Source organism: Rhinolophus sinicus, chromosome X (assembly GCF_036562045.2).
Source record: "Rhinolophus sinicus isolate RSC01 chromosome X, ASM3656204v1, whole genome shotgun sequence".
NCBI lineage: Eukaryota > Metazoa > Chordata > Mammalia > Chiroptera > Rhinolophidae > Rhinolophus > Rhinolophus sinicus.
The window spans coordinates 70,215,331-70,231,777 of record NC_133768.1 but is presented as its reverse complement, the minus strand read 5'-3'; the positions used below and the strand labels follow the sequence as shown (position 1 = coordinate 70,231,777).

Sequence of the window (16,447 nt, the reverse complement as noted above, 5' to 3'; positions counted from 1 at the left end):
TGTCAATGGTAATTGAAATCAAATTTTTAAAAATTAAAAAAACAACACTATGAACAATGCTTGGCACATAGTAAGAATTAGCTAAATATTAGCTAGCTATTTGTGATCATTTCAATTAATCCTCACAACAACCCCATGAAGCAGGTACTATCAGTTATTCCCAGTTTACAGATGAGAAAACTAAGGCACTGGGAGAATAAGCAAAACAGCAGGTTAGCCAGCTGGCTAATAACAAGGGAAACTAGGATTTTGACACCAGCCGTCTGGCTTCAGGGTCCCTGCTGTCAACTACTGCCATGTTCTACCTCACATAAATCTAGTATATCATATATCGAACCCTTGAATTCATAGCTATTTTTGCATAGGATGAGGTTCAATTATGTATTTAAGGTTTTGAAAAAGAGAATCAATTTAAGTAAACATGTGAAATAAACACTACCATGACTGGTACCCAGGTTTGGCAAAATTTGCAAGGAGCACATGACTGACCAAGGTTTAGAAAACAGTGAAAAAAACCATGGAAATCTAAGATCTGACAAAACACACCTGAGCTGTTACCAATGTGCTAGGTGGCTACTACACACCATGCTTAAAACCTGTATGATTCTCTTGTGTAATAATTCAGCCCAGGCCAAAGTTGCTCACCATAAGATGTGAAACACAGTAGTCACAATTTTTAGGAGCCCATGAAAATATGTTAATTTCTTTTGAAATCAAAAGAAAATAATTAATATAATCCAGCTCAGATTATATTCATCTTCATACCAACAGTTATAAATATAATTTTTTAAAAAATTATGAAGGAAGGGGTCCACAAAGGCAAAAATGCCTAAAGCCCACAAAAGTCCTAATGTGGTCCTGATTCAAGAGTAGGTCTCAGACCTCTCCTCTTAACTGTATCTTCAAAGAACCAGCCCAGCAGCCAATGCATGTAGCACCCTGCTCCTGTTAGTGTCCGCTCAGCATTGAGCGAAAATGAAAAGACAGGCTGGTAACATGATTCACGATCCTACCCTTCCCTCCAAAAATGCCAGAACAGAGCTAAAAAGTTTATATCCTGCATAGGGATAATATTAGGGTTTGAGATCTTTGCGAGTTAAAATCCAATTGACAGTTTACTCATTGGCTCTAATTCCAAAATAAAAAAGAAAGATGGAAAGTTAAAAAAAAAAAAAAAAAGGCTGGGAAGCCCAGCACTCCTGGATCCCAAACCTCTGGCTTAGGGAGAGACAGATGAAGTTGTGGTGCAAGGGAGAAGAGGAATGAACCGGCAAAGACTCTGCCCAGGGGCCTTCTTCCCCTGAAAACCTTCCCTCTCCTGGCTCCTGCCTGGAACCTCACCACTACTTACTCGTTTGAAATAAGACGGCAGTAATATAACGTGGTGAGAAGTGCACCGACTTTGTAGTCAAATGCGCTTATATGACAACCGTCAAGTTGCCAGGCTCCCCTGGGGATCGGGATTTCTGTGTAAAAAAAAAAAAAAGGAATAGCAATGGTGGTTTAAAAGGTAAGAGTAAAATGGGAATGATAATAATGTGCTTTAAAAGATAAAAATAAGATAAATTATGTACAGTGCCAAGCGGAGGGCCCATTATTAGAAGTTATTTTTATATATGAAGGGCATTAACAGGTCCTGGAGCACCCGTAAACACTTCTTGGAGTAAGAACTATAGAGTCATCGATTGTAGCCTGGCTTTTTCAATTTGATACATTAGTGGGGGAAAAACAGCTCTGGAAGATAATTCCATGAAGAGGGAGGGGGAGAGGAAGAAGTGGTAGTGGAGAAGGCCAGAACTCTTCTCAAGTCTACTGTACTGGCCCAGGAATTAAGCGCGCTTTAGGCGCTTACTACAGTTCGGCCCGAGAATAAGGCTCACTTTAGGTGCCTGCTGCTGCACTCGTGCGGAAATACAGCGCTTTGGGCGCTTGCTACATACAGTTGTGGCCCGGGAATAAGGCGCGCTTTAGGTGCAGTACAGTAAGAAGCGCAGCAATTCAGCACAGTAAATGTTGCATACTCCAGGAACTGAGGAAAAGGGGCCCCGTGTAGCATATGCATTCTTGGATTCACTTAGCATTTGGTGGGTTTCTACACTCGTACTCTGACGTGGGTTCATTACTAAAAATCTGAAGTCCTTGGAGTTTTCTCAAGAGACACGTGGGGTTTCTTGCAGCGTGCACCTGAGCACCCGGACTGCTCTACAAACCCACCCACAAACTCCCGCTCCCGAACGCACCGGAACTGATTTCAAAAACCCTGTGCGTTTAGCCTCCAAGATAATCATTTCGTCTTAACCACTAGCCCAAATGCAGATGGGCGCGAATGAAACAACCAGACAGTCCTATCTAGTAGTCACCAACTTCTAGGAGGGGGAAGTCTCACTCAGAGCCCACTAACAACTTCGCTTCAGCGTGCTTAGGTGGCTGAGCGCTCCGCGCTTTCCCCAGCACCATCTCTCAGTCATTTCCTATGGGAAAGCAAGGGACACCGCGCCATTCGCGGAATACGGATTCTCGTGGGTTGGGCGGAGGAATAATCATCAAACACTTCTTCACCAGCTCCCTGAGCTAATGTGAAGTCTTGCCCCCAAGACGGCTTTCACAGTCCAGCAAGCCCCTTCCTCCGTCAGACACTTGGTCCAAGTCGGGAGTAGCCAGTGAAGCTGCAAATTGGAGACACCGTTCCCCACACAAGCATGCCCACTACCAGTACCACTCTCGTACACACTCGCCACACTATTTTACTTAAGCACCCTGGGTGCGAGCGCGCCCCCATCAGGACCCACAGACACCACGAGAGGTAGTGTGCACGCTCTAAGACAGGGCGTCTAACGGACATGAGCGTGAACTCTTTGAATTTGCGGAAGGCAACGTACCCCTATATAAGGCGCGCCATCGCGATACGCGGCGCCAGAAGTGGTCTGTAGCCAAGACAGCACCTCACCTAGCCGTTGGTTCCAGTTCGAGTCCTGACCCGGGGATTCCTACGAACGCGACCGCAGACTTTACAGAAGCGCGACACTTCGTCGACAGCACTCAGGCCATGGAATCTCATTCCGGGCGCAGCCACACTGACGCCGACTATCGCAACCTGGGAGTCGACGGCGACGGAGAACTGCGTGGTGAATGCCTTGGCCGAGACAGGGGTTTGGCAAAGTCCAGAAAAATTTCCCTGGGAGGGGCGGGTGGATGGGACGCTGGGCGGCAGTCGCCGCTCCGCTTCCTTTACGGCCCTTTGCCCCTTCCAGCCCACCACCGTGGGCGCCAACGCCGCGGTCTCTCCCTTTTGCTTTCCTTCTTCTCCAGATGTGCCGCCTACCGTGGCCTCGGTGGTTGTGACGGGGGGAGACGAGGCTACACGGTCCGAACCTGAGGTTGGAGCAGAAGCAGCAGCGAACAACCTTGGCGAGGGAGGGGCCACCCCCTCGGAAGTCGAAACCCGTCCGGGCGGTGGAGGTGGCGCCCACGAGCGCCCGCTGCCACAGGCGGAGGTGGCCCCCATGGCCGCGGAGGGGCCACAGGTCGCTGGGAGGAAGCGGCGCCGCATCCGCGCCGCTTTCACGCCGTTGCAGGTGCAGGAGCTGGAGACTTTTTTCCACCGCGGCCACTACCCCGACTTGTTCCAGCGGTAGGTGGCTTGCTCCGGAGGCGCCCAGTTCTCCAGGGGGCTCGGGCTCGTCGCGGAGCGCCTTAGGCTTTTTCCCAGGACCTTTCTCACTTAGGGGGTTCAAGGACGCCGGGGCCCGCCTTGCTCTGTGGGGTTGGTGCGACGCCTACAGCGCTTGCGGGGCTGCGAAACAGGAGAGGGACTAGGGTGAAGGAGTAAGGGAGGGTCGATTGGACCCTACTTTTATTTAAAATTTTGGTAGTTTATCATGGATTTCTTGCATTCGTTTTTATATTTTGGTGTTTATCGTGATGACTCAGTTTTTCGCGCCCCTTAAATTTTGCGAGGGGAGCGTCCCACTTGCCTCACCCCAGCGAGTCTAGGCCCCGCCACTAGGAGCGCTGTTTCCAGGCGGCAGAGTTTTGAGCTGTTAAAAGCCTGCAGCCCCTTCGCTCCGCTAGTCTTCCTCGGAACCCTTGTCCAGACAGACTGCTATAGTAAACGAACGGGCAAATCCTGTTCTGGCCAGGCAGGAAAGGGGGACCAGGACGAGATGGTGTGAGGTTTAGGGGAGCCCTTTCTGGTTCCGCTATGTTCAGCCTTCGCCCGCCAAAGAGCAACAGAATATCCCCTTGAGTGCTAGCCGATGTGGTTTGGAGTTCCTCCTTGAGAGTTCACCTCTCCGTTTTCAATGAGCAGAAATACTCTGGTTCGAAACACCGCTTTAAAGGTGTTTTGGCGTTTTATTTATTTTCACGGAGGGATCTCCTAAGAAAAGATTTCCAGGGTTCTCCGCTGTTCCACAAACAGAAAAATTGATTTAGTCATATTCAACTAACAGACAGACTACCAGGAACTTTCACATATATTCCCTTTTTCTATCTTATTTAAAAGATATGTTGTCCATGGAAAAACTCTCCCCAAAGCAAGCCTCAAGCTGTATTACAGAAAACTGCACTGGGGAGGGAGGGGATTTAGAAATAATGTACATGGTATATTTCATTTTTCTCCATAACTTCAAATACTTAATATTTGCAATTTTTCCCCTTCAGAGAGCAAATTGCAAGACGCCTGAATGTGACTGAAGCCAGAGTGCAGGTCAGTAAATCTTAAAAGAACAATTGGCAGGGCAGCCATTCTAGAATATACTTTAGATTTTGTCCTGGACATTCTCAAGTTGGTGTGTTTTCTTCTCTTTTCCATTTTAGCAAATAAGTTCTGAACATTGGGTGCTTTGGGGGCTAGAAAATGGGCTAAGTAAGCTTGAGCTTATGAAAAATGCCCATTACCAGAGGAAATATGATTTCCTAAAGGGAAAATAATGGCACACATCTCTACACACACACACACACACACACACACACACACACACACTTTTTTCCAATAAAGTTCACCTACTTCTAACACTGGTATCCTTTAAGAAGGATGTTAGCCTTCCCTAAAGGAATATTTCTATGTGGCATCATGTTGGGCTCAGTCCCACCTGGGAAGTATTCAAATTAATGCACTGAAGAGGTAGGTTATAAGAAGGTTCAACTGTACTAAATTATTTAAAATATTTAAAATCAGGCATAAGCTCTTGGCTAAATGAGTGGATTTACAAATAGTTAGACATTGGCATGAAGGAGTAATTCACAACACAGAACACACTATGTGAGTAACTAATATATGTTTAAACTGAGATGGGTGTAGCTTCAAAGTCCCAGTACCTGGTCCTCCTGCATTGTTCTTAAGTGTTTTAGTGTTTTGTAATGCAGTGTAAAGAGTGGCAGCCTTAAATTTCAATTTTTTTTGAAGACTTTAATGTTAACCTGAAAACATTGTTAAAATATTGTAATTGTGGTGGTAATGGGGAAAGGATTGCAAGCTTTAGAAAATTATCTTTAAAAAGAAAACAATTTTGACTAAAATTACACTGACCTAAGAAGAGGTGAAAAATTAGAGAAGAATTGTATACATTCAAATAGATGCATTGCAGATGCCACAGAAATTCAATTTTATGAAACTACTAAATGCAGAAGTAAGAATACTATTGAGTAATTTTTAACATCTGAGATTTTTTTTTTCCTTTTTGGTGTTATTATTTTGAAAAGGTGGATTTTTCTAGAATTTGGTTGTAAGAGTGCTCTCACTTCAGGCCAGATTCTTCTTCCCTGTGTTAATTTAAAATATTTTTTTCATTTATTCAGGCAGTGATTACTAATCTGTAGGTCATAGGATCAAAAAGTGACTATTTGAGATCATAGGAAACCACAGTTACATCAAAAAAGGATTTGCCCCCACCCAAACATATAGATACATCTCAGATGGCTTAGTAGTTTTGGCCCAGAGTGCAGGTGTGCATGAGTGCAGTGATAGAAACATGCCGCACATCTGTCAGGGGTGTGCAGAAAAGCAGCCCAACACATCAGGCTACTGAAAGCTGGCATCCTAGTGCCACAGCCTGGGCTAACAGTCAGGCTGGTCTCAGGGAGCAGGAGGCCTCCACTTTCTCAGGCTGGCAAGGTGAACTCAGAGGAAAAGAATCACAAGGTTTACTGAGTAGCTTTTCCCCCTCCCTGGGTTTACATAGTTCTCTCAGTGGGTTTCTGAAGGGAAAATGAGCCAGAAAACACAAAAAAGGGGGGAAAACAATGCTCTCATATATTTCCAAACTCTGCAGCATGAAATTCCCCCAAGAACTTGATAGACACTGCCCAGCCCCTCTTTTGCAACTATAGTAGACCTGTTTTTTTAAACCAATATTGGGAATATGGACCTAAAATATCAGCCTATACCCAAATTTGCCAGATGTGGGCTTTGATTGTGTTTAGGGAGGTTTCACCACAGGTACATTTGAATTGTTTCAAAACTGAGCACTATTAACAATGGCCTTCTTCAGACTATATATTCATGCAGCAGTAGGACCCTAAATCTTAAGATGGGAGAGAGAAAAGGTGGTTTTAGACAGAGAGAAGAAGCCCTCTGTCTCACTTAAATTTTGCAGTTTGGGATCTTAAATACAATGGAATTAAATACAGTGGAAACCCCATCAACTAGTATGCTAAGAGGACAGTAAAGTCTAATTGACAGCTTTTAGTCTGTTTATTTATTTGTTAATAGTTGGCTCTCACTTAGGGAAGAGCCTCTTGTGACCCGTTGTTGAACATCTTCCTAAAATGTATAACTGGATCTTCCAGCCATAGGATAGGTTTGGGGTGTACTCGTTAAGGAATGGAGTTGGCAGGGCCTAGGGCACCACACCACTCTGGGTAACAGCAGCTTCTGTCCACCCGGGATCCTGAAACTAGCTAGAGCTGAATGAGCTGAACTTGTTCTGAATCCAGGAGGGTTTGGAGGGTGGGGCAGATTGGAGTATGCAAAATTGACAGTGGTGGCAATGCCCAATTTTCTTATCTGGGGAAAAGGAATTTGAGTTTAGTGAATTTGGATTCAGTTAAGCTAAACTTCCCTTAACACTAATGGCTAAAATATCTAGGCAGTGTCCAGGGCTTCAGCAACTTTCATTTCCCAGCAAGACAAGGCATACAGTCCCTGGACCCCCTGATCAAGCCTCCCTTACCTATCACCTGTTTAATTCTTAACAAGGTTTCAGAGAAAGAATGGTCCCTTAAACATCATTGAAGGAGACCTTCTGTCTAAAAGTGCAATGTGCGGGGACACTTTCAAGATGGTGGATTAGAAAGAAAGAAATAAAAGTGCAACGTGCTCCTATGGTTTAGTTACTTCAAACTGGAGATGGGATTTTTCAAAGAGGGGGTGGTTCCCCTCAGTATGACTTTAATAGGGCCCACCTTTATAACATGCTCAGCTCCCCCCACTCCCAACCAGGGTGACTATCCCTGGTGAGAAGGTGGTGGAGGCGGCTGGACAGCTGATAGTCCAACATTTCTTTACCCTGTTACCAGACATGAGCATTAACAACACCCCAGTGCAATTCATCAGATAGACCTGCATCCAAGACCTCGATAAAACCATTAAAAAATACTGAAATGGGAGGAGAGAGACAAAGCAATGTGCCAAGGTCTGGACCAGGTTTGGCTCATTAAGGATTAGCTGAAGGAGAAGGTTTGCTGTTCACTTTCCTAAGCTATTTTAGCAATAAGGAAATAGCTTCTCCTGCTGCAGTGTAAAATCTCAATGGCAGAGTTGCATGTTGTGTGTTTTCTATTATGACATTAACTGTTCAGTATACTAAACCAAGCGTGTTTTGCCCCTCTGATTCAAGGTTTGGTTTCAGAACCGAAGGGCCAAGTGGAGAAGACACCAGAGGGCACTGATGTGCAGAAATCTGATCCCCATCGCCTTTGGCCCCCCTATGGGGGTAATCATTGATGGGGCCTGTGCTGCCATCCCTGTTCTGGAGCCTGCATGGAGATTTGTTCCTCTGGTGCCAGGTCCAGTCATGCCACCAGGGCCACCCCCACCACCTGGGCCACCCCCACCACCTGGGCCACCTCAGCCACCTAGGCAGCCCGTAATGCCTGTGCCACTCCGGCAACCTGTGCCTGCGTTCGCTTTTGCTCCAGTAGGTATGGCATGGGCCCCTGTCATCAATGGTCATTTTGTAGGCCCCTTTTTCTGAAGTATGGTCTTCATGACAATTTTTCCAAAGTATTTTTCTGCCAGATATAAATTGTGCATAGCACAACATGAACGTTAATTCATCAAATAGCTGTTATATGAATTTAGTAAGTGAAAAGTTCAATGCCTGTTGTTGTATGGCACGTTGTGTTTTCAATAAAGATGCAAGTTAACAATATATTGGTTTTGAGTGTCAATGGTATAAGTACGGTATGCATGGGAATGGCTGAGGGAATGCCATTCAAACAGGATGTCAGAGGCTTCCTTTCATAATGTCATAGCCCTGAGTCACCATCTCAGAGTTCTCCAAGTGCCCGTAGTGGGTTTACACTGACCACACATTCTCCTTGCATGCCTCCCCCCACCCACCCTCATCCCCAGCTTGCCCCATTGGGAGCACATATATATATATGTGTGCAAGATGGGAAGGGGTGAGTCTAGTGAGAAAACTTTCCAGGCAGGGCCAGGCTCCATTCATTCCAAGGATTCAATAGCCATGGGAAACTTCTTGAAAGGCTACTCATGGGACTTTAAGGGAAAGTGGAAAGCAAAACTCCATTCAGTACTCCAGATTTGGTTCACTGCCCTCTATGTTGTGGAGGTGATAGGGTAATTGGAACCATCCTGGTTCAGAGACACAAGAGGGGGCTCCATTAAGATCAGAAAAGGGCTCTTCATTTTCCCACCTCTACCCCAAGAGAGCCTATTATAGTAGCTTCCTCAGCTCAGAGGCGAATAGTCACACCTTCAAGGGTATTGAAGAGATGGCCCCATGAACAATGTTCCAGAATAAGCAGTCATTGAACAGAAGCAGACCTTCGCTTTGTTCATGCTGTCTTCATAGAAAATTTCTAGAGGAGAAAACAAGAAAAACAAAAATGGGAGGTGGGGGAATGAAGCCAGGCCCACTATTTTTAAAACATTGCTTTCTTTTCGGTAGAACTTCTTTTCAGTAGACTGCAAATAAGTGTCATGGTGACACCAGAATTTCCTGGGAGGTGGATTGGGGAAAGGGGAGGTAGCAGAGACAAGTTTCTCAGCAGTTATGTTCCCAGTTTGAAGGGAGGCTCAATTTTCTTGAGAAAGCATATGTTTTTTGCATTGTTGTCTGATACTTTTCCATTCCTTCCTTTCCACCCTTCACCCATACGGATGCCACACATCAGCAAAGCAGTTGTATCTACCGTGTGACTTTTGCAGCAAGGAGGTTATTGCTACCCCTGTTGGGAGTGAGGAACATCCAGGAAGGTACCTGTGCATGCCCACTGCCATCTTCGCCACGTGATTTTAAAACCCAACCATTCTTATTTCCCATTGTGGACCCCTTTCCTTCTTGTTAAACATCAGGTTCCTCAGTGCTTTAAGTCCCCCTGGAACTATAGGGTCTGTACATATAAAAGCTCCAGAACCTCATCCAGCCTTGGGATCCTGGAGCTTTTAATTTGCACAGTAAAATCCTGCTATTAACTCTCATAACCAGTTTGACACATACAAACAACATTTTTTTCATCTCAGGCTACTTGGAAGCAGCAAAGATGTGAATACCCTTTCCCATAAGTGGACAGGGTCTTCATGAGACATATACGTATACTATTTTTAAAATCATACCTACTTCTTCCAAATGCCAGATGATTTAAGGAAGGATTGTGGGATGGGTGCAGAGGAAATATGCAAAACACTTCTGCATATAATATGTTCCCCTCAGGCTACGTTTTAAAAGGGAGAGTCTTCTAAAATAATCCCCACAAAGAACATTTCTCTTAAAGTGCATCCCCAATATCCCTAAGGCATGGATCACAAATTAATTATTCTAATATAAGGAAATTATTTTGATTTATTAAAAACCATTAGAAACTGGCTATCAGCAAAAACACAATCTCAGGAGTACAGGACCTGCAGCATTTCACAGTAATTCTGGATGTGCTCTTTCTGAAGTTGTTTTCACATTGAAGAATACGTAACAGGGAGCTTTCACAGTAGTAACTTTCACGGTCAAATTAAGCAGAGAAGATATGAAGTATCAGGGGGAAATAAAGCTTTTTTTGATTAAAACTAGATTTATGTAACCTGGATCTCTTTTCAAACAAATCTAATCAGCACTTTGGTGATCTCACCTAGAAGTACCTGACAATCAAAATTGCAGCCATTATTTGGACTACACGTACTTAGGGGAAAGGGGGCAAGGAAGGAAGGGACTAGAAATTATTCTTTAGCTGAGAATACAAGGGTCTCCCTTGAAATAGGAGTGAAAAGTGACTTTTTAAACAAAGAGAAGAATTACTGTAAATGTACAAAAATAGGGGAATGGAGTTTAATCAGCTGTTTTCAAAAGATCAGACATTTGCCTGAATTCTGATCATGGAGTGTTATGCCTACCACTGGGCATACTCTGAGAACATATGGATATACCATTTTCCTACCCAGTCATTTGGTGCTGGTGTGAGTCTAGGAATTGATGAAAACCTGAAAGTAAAATAATGGTTTAAAATAATGAGTCCTTCCCTGAATTTCCTGATTGGTAAGTCCAGCTTTCTCTAACTTGAGTCCCACAGGCCAGGGCCTGCTATTGAATAAAGTGGTACATAAACTGGGGTTCTCAGATCTTGAGTGGATGCTTTCTGGAGGCAAATGATATAACCTTCATAACATACCCTTCTTCTAGGAATGCTACATGAAATTATTTTTATTTGGGTATTCATTTGAGGCTTTCCTCATGCACCCTCCCAATTAGTCAAAGCAGTAGGATGTCCCAAAGAGAATGAACCCTTGCCTTAGCTCCTCTTCTTATCAGATACTTTCTCATTTTCCTTTGAGGTACTTTCACACAAGGTCACGTTAATTTGGCAAATGAGACAAACTTACGACTCCTGCAGTAAAAGGATGGCGACAACAGGGAACCAATCCCATCGCTTCATGCCACTTTTCCAAGCAAAATGCCATCTTCTTCTAGGGGACACTCAGCTTAGAGGAAGAGACCCTGGCACTGTCTCTGAGCTGGAGGGGGCTTTCACAGTCACCCAGTCCACTCCCTTCATTTTACAGGTGACGGAACACAGGCCCACAAGCAGTGGAGCGGCCTGCCCGAGGTAGCGTGCACATTTCATCCTGGAGAAGGCCAGCCTCTGTGTTAGCCATTACCTCCCCTGGACCCAGGATTTTCCAGTTAAGGGCAGCACATGCCAGCTCAGGTTCAGCTTCTCAGTGCTTATCACCTCCATCTGCCCAAAACTCTTTCCTTCACAGGAACACACACCCAAGGCTCTTCCCCAAGCCTTGGCACTGGGCCATTTTACCTCTAGGAAAAGTAAGCAACTTCCCCTGAAGGCATGCAGTGTCCTGGTGTCCACTCTTGAACGCTGAACAGCAGGGGCTTGAGAGAGTGATGCAGTTTGTACCCTCCTCACAAAAGGCCGAGTGTGTTTCTACTACAATAACCCTTGTATCCCCCAATCCCCTTGCAAAGCTGGGCCTGCCAACTGGCAGCACAACACATAAGCAACAGCCAGCTCTGGGCTTGTATTGAATTAACTTTTTTTGTAAAGTAGGCTAATAGTTTAGAAATTGTCATTATGCAATTAGTATTCATTTTGAAATGTGGTTATTTATGCTTTGCCTTGATCAATGTCACACTCTCTCCTCCTCAGATGTCACTGCAATGCTATGCGGCAGGGACCCAAGGTGCAATGGTGTAAATTTCATTTTCAAATGCAGTCCAATGGTCTGTATGCCTCCCCATGCAAAATGTAGATCTTTAGGAGACTGTCTGGATTCCCAACATTTACATGCAAATATTTTTAGACTAGGAATACAAAAGACTCCTTCTGAAAGCACACTCTGTTGTGCTTCACAAATAAGGGGACACAAGTGATTGAAGAGGTGGCACACAGGCATGGGCAGCATAATTGATACACCTGGAGCCTTCTGAAGCACAACCCCCAGACAAAACTAGGGCCTCTATGAGAACTACAGAGTTGGAACACAATTTTCTATCCTTGGCCCAAAAATCTTGGTTTAGAGAAAAAACAAGAAGCAGGGTAGAGACCAAGGAATGGTCTCTGACCAGTTCCCCTTGAATAAGGGAGACAAAGAGATAAAGCAAAAGATGTTTTAAAGTCAGGAGTGGAAAAGGAGGCCGTGGCAACCCAGGGGAGAAAGAAATCCATGTCCACGGCTGGGACCCGAGCTGTTGCTGGGGGGTAGGGAGCTGGGTAGTGAGTGGGCACTGGCAACTGGGTAATGTCTCTGGGAGCACAGGGAGGTGACCCTGGCCAGCTGGGCTTTACCAAACAGAAGAAAGGAAAAACAGAAGTCAGGTTAATATGCCAATCAGTCCTTAACATTTTCCATAGTCCAAACCACAAGGTAAAGCAATGAGGCTGCTCTTTTTCTTTTCCTCTCATCTCTACTTTGACTCAACTGATCACCTTAAGGGGTCTCACCAGGATTGAAATATTCACAAGGAATGACAGAAGGTCAGGACAGAGAAGGGGTCCTGCTATGTGACTGCCCCCAGCCCAGGTCCCTAGCTCCAGCACTTCAAAAACCACCCAGGATGGTTCTATTTCTTCATTTTAACCAGAAGGAATTCCTAAGGATGCCCAGTGAATTCCCTGGGCCCACCCTCAACTCCAAGAGTCAGACAGAAATAGTGCAGGGTATTAAATTGGTTCTTCTGGCTTTAATTGGCTTTTCTTTTCTCTTGTCAAATGAGAATGGGATTTTATTTGCACATTTTCAAAGGATCCCAATCTGCTCATGAAATCCTTATATAGGGGGAAGCTGTGGGGCAGAGATTTCCTTAAGCAGCTCAATGGGAGAACTCTTAGGGGGGGAGTAATTGCTCGGTGCTGCCTACTTCTTTCCCTTCTGCTTCTTGTGTACTACAAAATAGTCATTGCACACGATGATGAGCCCAGCAGTTAGCAAAAGGAAGCTCTGGAAGCCCACTCTGCCAGCACAGCACTGGTCCACGTCCTTCATTATTTTTTTCCATGGCCAGAAGATCTTTTTGATTTTCCAAAAATCCAGGGAACTCCTTTTCCCCTGAGAGTACCTTTGTTAAGTAGCCTTTATCCTCAGCAAATTTGTGAAACGTGAACATCATGTTTTCTATTGTGTGTTCCATTTCAGGCAGCATTTGGGAGAGGTATTGGCCTGAGGCAGGATCGCTCTGCTGGCTGGGACCCGCATCCAGTGAGCAGAGCGCCACCAGCTGGGCGCCTTAGTAGGTGGGGGAGAAGTTAAATGGTATTTTTAATAGCTCTATTAATAGCCCCCACACACACAAGATTTCAGGAACCTCTGCACAAGTGTAGCTTATTCTCCCACATAACTGATAAGCCTTATAATATTATGAACCAACATACCGATTAAATAAAGTCACGTTTGCAGGGAACTTCAGTTTATCAGGATTCCATATGGGGTGCCAAAAAATGTATAAAAGTGGACACTTTGGTCAATGTTGCTCAAGCAGGAGTTGGCCATAATCATAAGTGTCTGGACGCTGATGGTAACCACTTTGAGTGCCTCTTGTAATTGCAGAAGTCAAACGTGAATTGTATTCACCTTTTTTTTCTTTTTCTTTTTTTCTCTCTTTTCTTTTTATTAGTTTCAGGTGCACAAGACAAAGTAATACTTAGAGGTTTATCATTTATATCCCTCACACTGTGTGAAACCCACTACCGCCATCCACTATCCCTGTGACATCGCACAGAGCCGTTACATTTCCACTGTCTCTACTCCTAACACTGTACTCCGCTTCTTGTAAGTATATACATACATATATATACACACATATACATACATATATATATATATATATATATATATATATATATATATATATATACACATAATTATAATTGGCATTCATTATTGTTCAGCTTCAGCTTCAGGTGTGCAGTGCAGTGATCAGGCATCTACATCATCCCTGAGGTGGTTTCCCAAATGGGACAAGTGTCCATCGGATACCCTACAAAATCTTTGCAACATTATTGATTACATTCCCCAAAATAATTTTCAAAACCCCGTGGCAATCTTGTGGTTACTGACTGTTTTCTAATCCCCTCACCTTCCCCCTTATCCCCACCCACCCTCCCATCTAGCAACCCTCAGTTTTTCCTCTATGTCTCCAAAACTGTTTCTGATTAGTTCATTCACTTATTCTTTTCTTTAGATTCCACATATAAGTGAGATCATATGGTATTTGTCTTTCTCTGTCTGACTTATTTCACTTAACATAATGTTCTCTAGGTCCATCCATGTTGTTGCAAATGGTAAGATTTCTTTCTTCTTTATGGCTGCGTAATACTCCATTGTATAAATGTACCACAGTTTCTTAATCCAGTCATCTACCGATGGGCATTTCGGTTGTTTCCATGTCTTGGCTATTGTGTATAGTGCTGCAATAAACATAGGAGTGCATAAAGTTTTTGAATTAGAGTTTTGGATTTCTCTGGATAGATACCTAGGAGTGGAATTGCTGGATCATAAGGTAGTTCCATTTTCAGATTTTTGAGATACCTCCATACTGTTTTCCATAGTGGCTGCACCAATCTGCAATCCCACTAACAGTGCACAAGCGTTCCATTTTCTCCACATCCCGCCAGCACTTGTTGTTTGTTGATTTACTGATGATAGCCATTTTGACTGGGGTGAGGTGGTATCTCATTGTGGTTTTGATTTGCATTTCTCTGATGGTTAGTGAGGTTGAGCATTTCTTCATATGTCTGTTTGCCATCTGCATGTCCTTTTTAGAAAAATGTCTCTTCATGTCCTCTGACCTTATTTTAATTGGGTTGTTTGTTTGTTTGTTTGGAGTTGAGTTGAGTGAGTTTTTTATAAATTTGTGATATTAACCCCTTATCAGATATATCATTGGCAAATATCTTTTCCCATTCAGTAGGATCCATTTTTGTTTTATTGATGGTTTCCTTTGCTGTGAAAAAACTTTTTAGTTTGATGTAATCCCACATGTTTATTTCTTCTCTTACTTCCCTTGCGAGGGGATATATCAGTAAAAATCTTACTCCGGGCAATGTCTGTGAAGTTTCTTCCTATATTTTCTTCTAGGAATTTTATGGTTTCAGATCTTACATTTAAGTCCTTAAGCCATTTTGAATTTATTTTTGTATATGGTGTAAGGAGGTGGTCCAGCTTCATTTTTTTGCATGTGTCTGTCCAGGTTTCCCAGCACCATTTATTGAATAAACTGTCTTTACCCCACCAGATATTCTTGCTTCCATTGTCGTAGATTAAATGACCATATAGGCATGGATTTATTTCTGGACTCTCTATTGTGTTCCATTGATCTGTGTGTCTGTTTTTATGCCAATACCATGCTGTTTTGATAACTGTAGCCTTGTAGTATAATTTGATGTCAGGTATTGTTATACCTCCCACCTTGTTCTTATTTCCCAAGATTGCTGAGGCTATCTGGGGTCTTTTATGGTCCCATATAAATTTTAGGATTATATGTTTCATTTCTGTGAAAAACGACATTGGTAGTTTGATAGCAATTGCGTTGAATATGTATATTGCCTTAGGCAGCATTGACATTTTAACTATATTAATTCTTCCTATCCATGAACATGGTATGCGTTTCCATCTATTTCTATCTTCTTTCATTTCTTTCTTCAGTGTCTTATAATTTTCTAAGTACAGATCTTTTACTTCTTTGGTTAAATTTATTCCCAGGTATTTTATAGTCTTTGAAGCAATTGTAAATGGGATTTTAAAAAATTTTCTCCTTCTGATGTTTTATTATTGTTATATACAAATGCAACTGATTTCTGAATATTAATTTTGTATCCTGCTACTTTACTAAATTCATCTATCAGCTCTAATAGTTTCTTGGTGGAGTCTTTAGGGTTCTCTCTATATAGTATCATGTCATCTGCATATAATGACAATTTTACTTCCTCCTTACCGATTTGGATGCCTTTTATTTCTTTTTCTTGTCTGATTGCTGTGGCTAGAACTTCCAGCACTATGTTGAATAGAAGTGGAGAAAGTGGGCAACCTTGCCTTGTTCCTGATCTTAAGGGGAATGGTTTTAGCTTTTCCCCGTTGAGTATGATGTTAGCTGTGGATCTAACATATATGGCCTTTATTATGTTGAGATATGATCCCTCTATTCCCACTTTCTTAAGGGTTTTTGCATAAAAGGCTGCTGGATTTTATCAAATGCTTTTTCTGCACCTATCGATATGATCATGTGATTTTTATTTTTCATTTTGTTAATTTGGTGTATCA

General features: G+C 43.3%; 1 protein-coding gene and 1 pseudogene across 1 annotated transcript in view; one reads left to right on the top strand and one right to left on the bottom strand.

Annotated features, from left to right (window-relative positions):
* ESX1 (ESX homeobox 1) overlaps positions 1–8,318 on the top strand; it is a 141,489-nt gene extending 133,171 nt beyond the window's left edge. The window contains exons 2-5 of the mRNA XM_074323310.1: positions 2,871–3,154; positions 3,252–3,631; positions 4,663–4,708; positions 7,839–8,318. Coding sequence (XP_074179411.1) covers positions 2,871–3,154; positions 3,252–3,631; positions 4,663–4,708; positions 7,839–8,195 — 1,067 coding nt within the window. The 3' untranslated portion in view covers positions 8,196–8,318. The remainder of the gene's footprint in view (positions 1–2,870; positions 3,155–3,251; positions 3,632–4,662; positions 4,709–7,838) is intronic.
* A 4,727-nt stretch (positions 8,319–13,045) lies between these two features.
* On the bottom strand, positions 13,046–13,331 carry LOC109438760 (protein S100-A10; annotated as a pseudogene).
* Between the last annotated feature and the right edge of the window lie 3,116 nt (positions 13,332–16,447).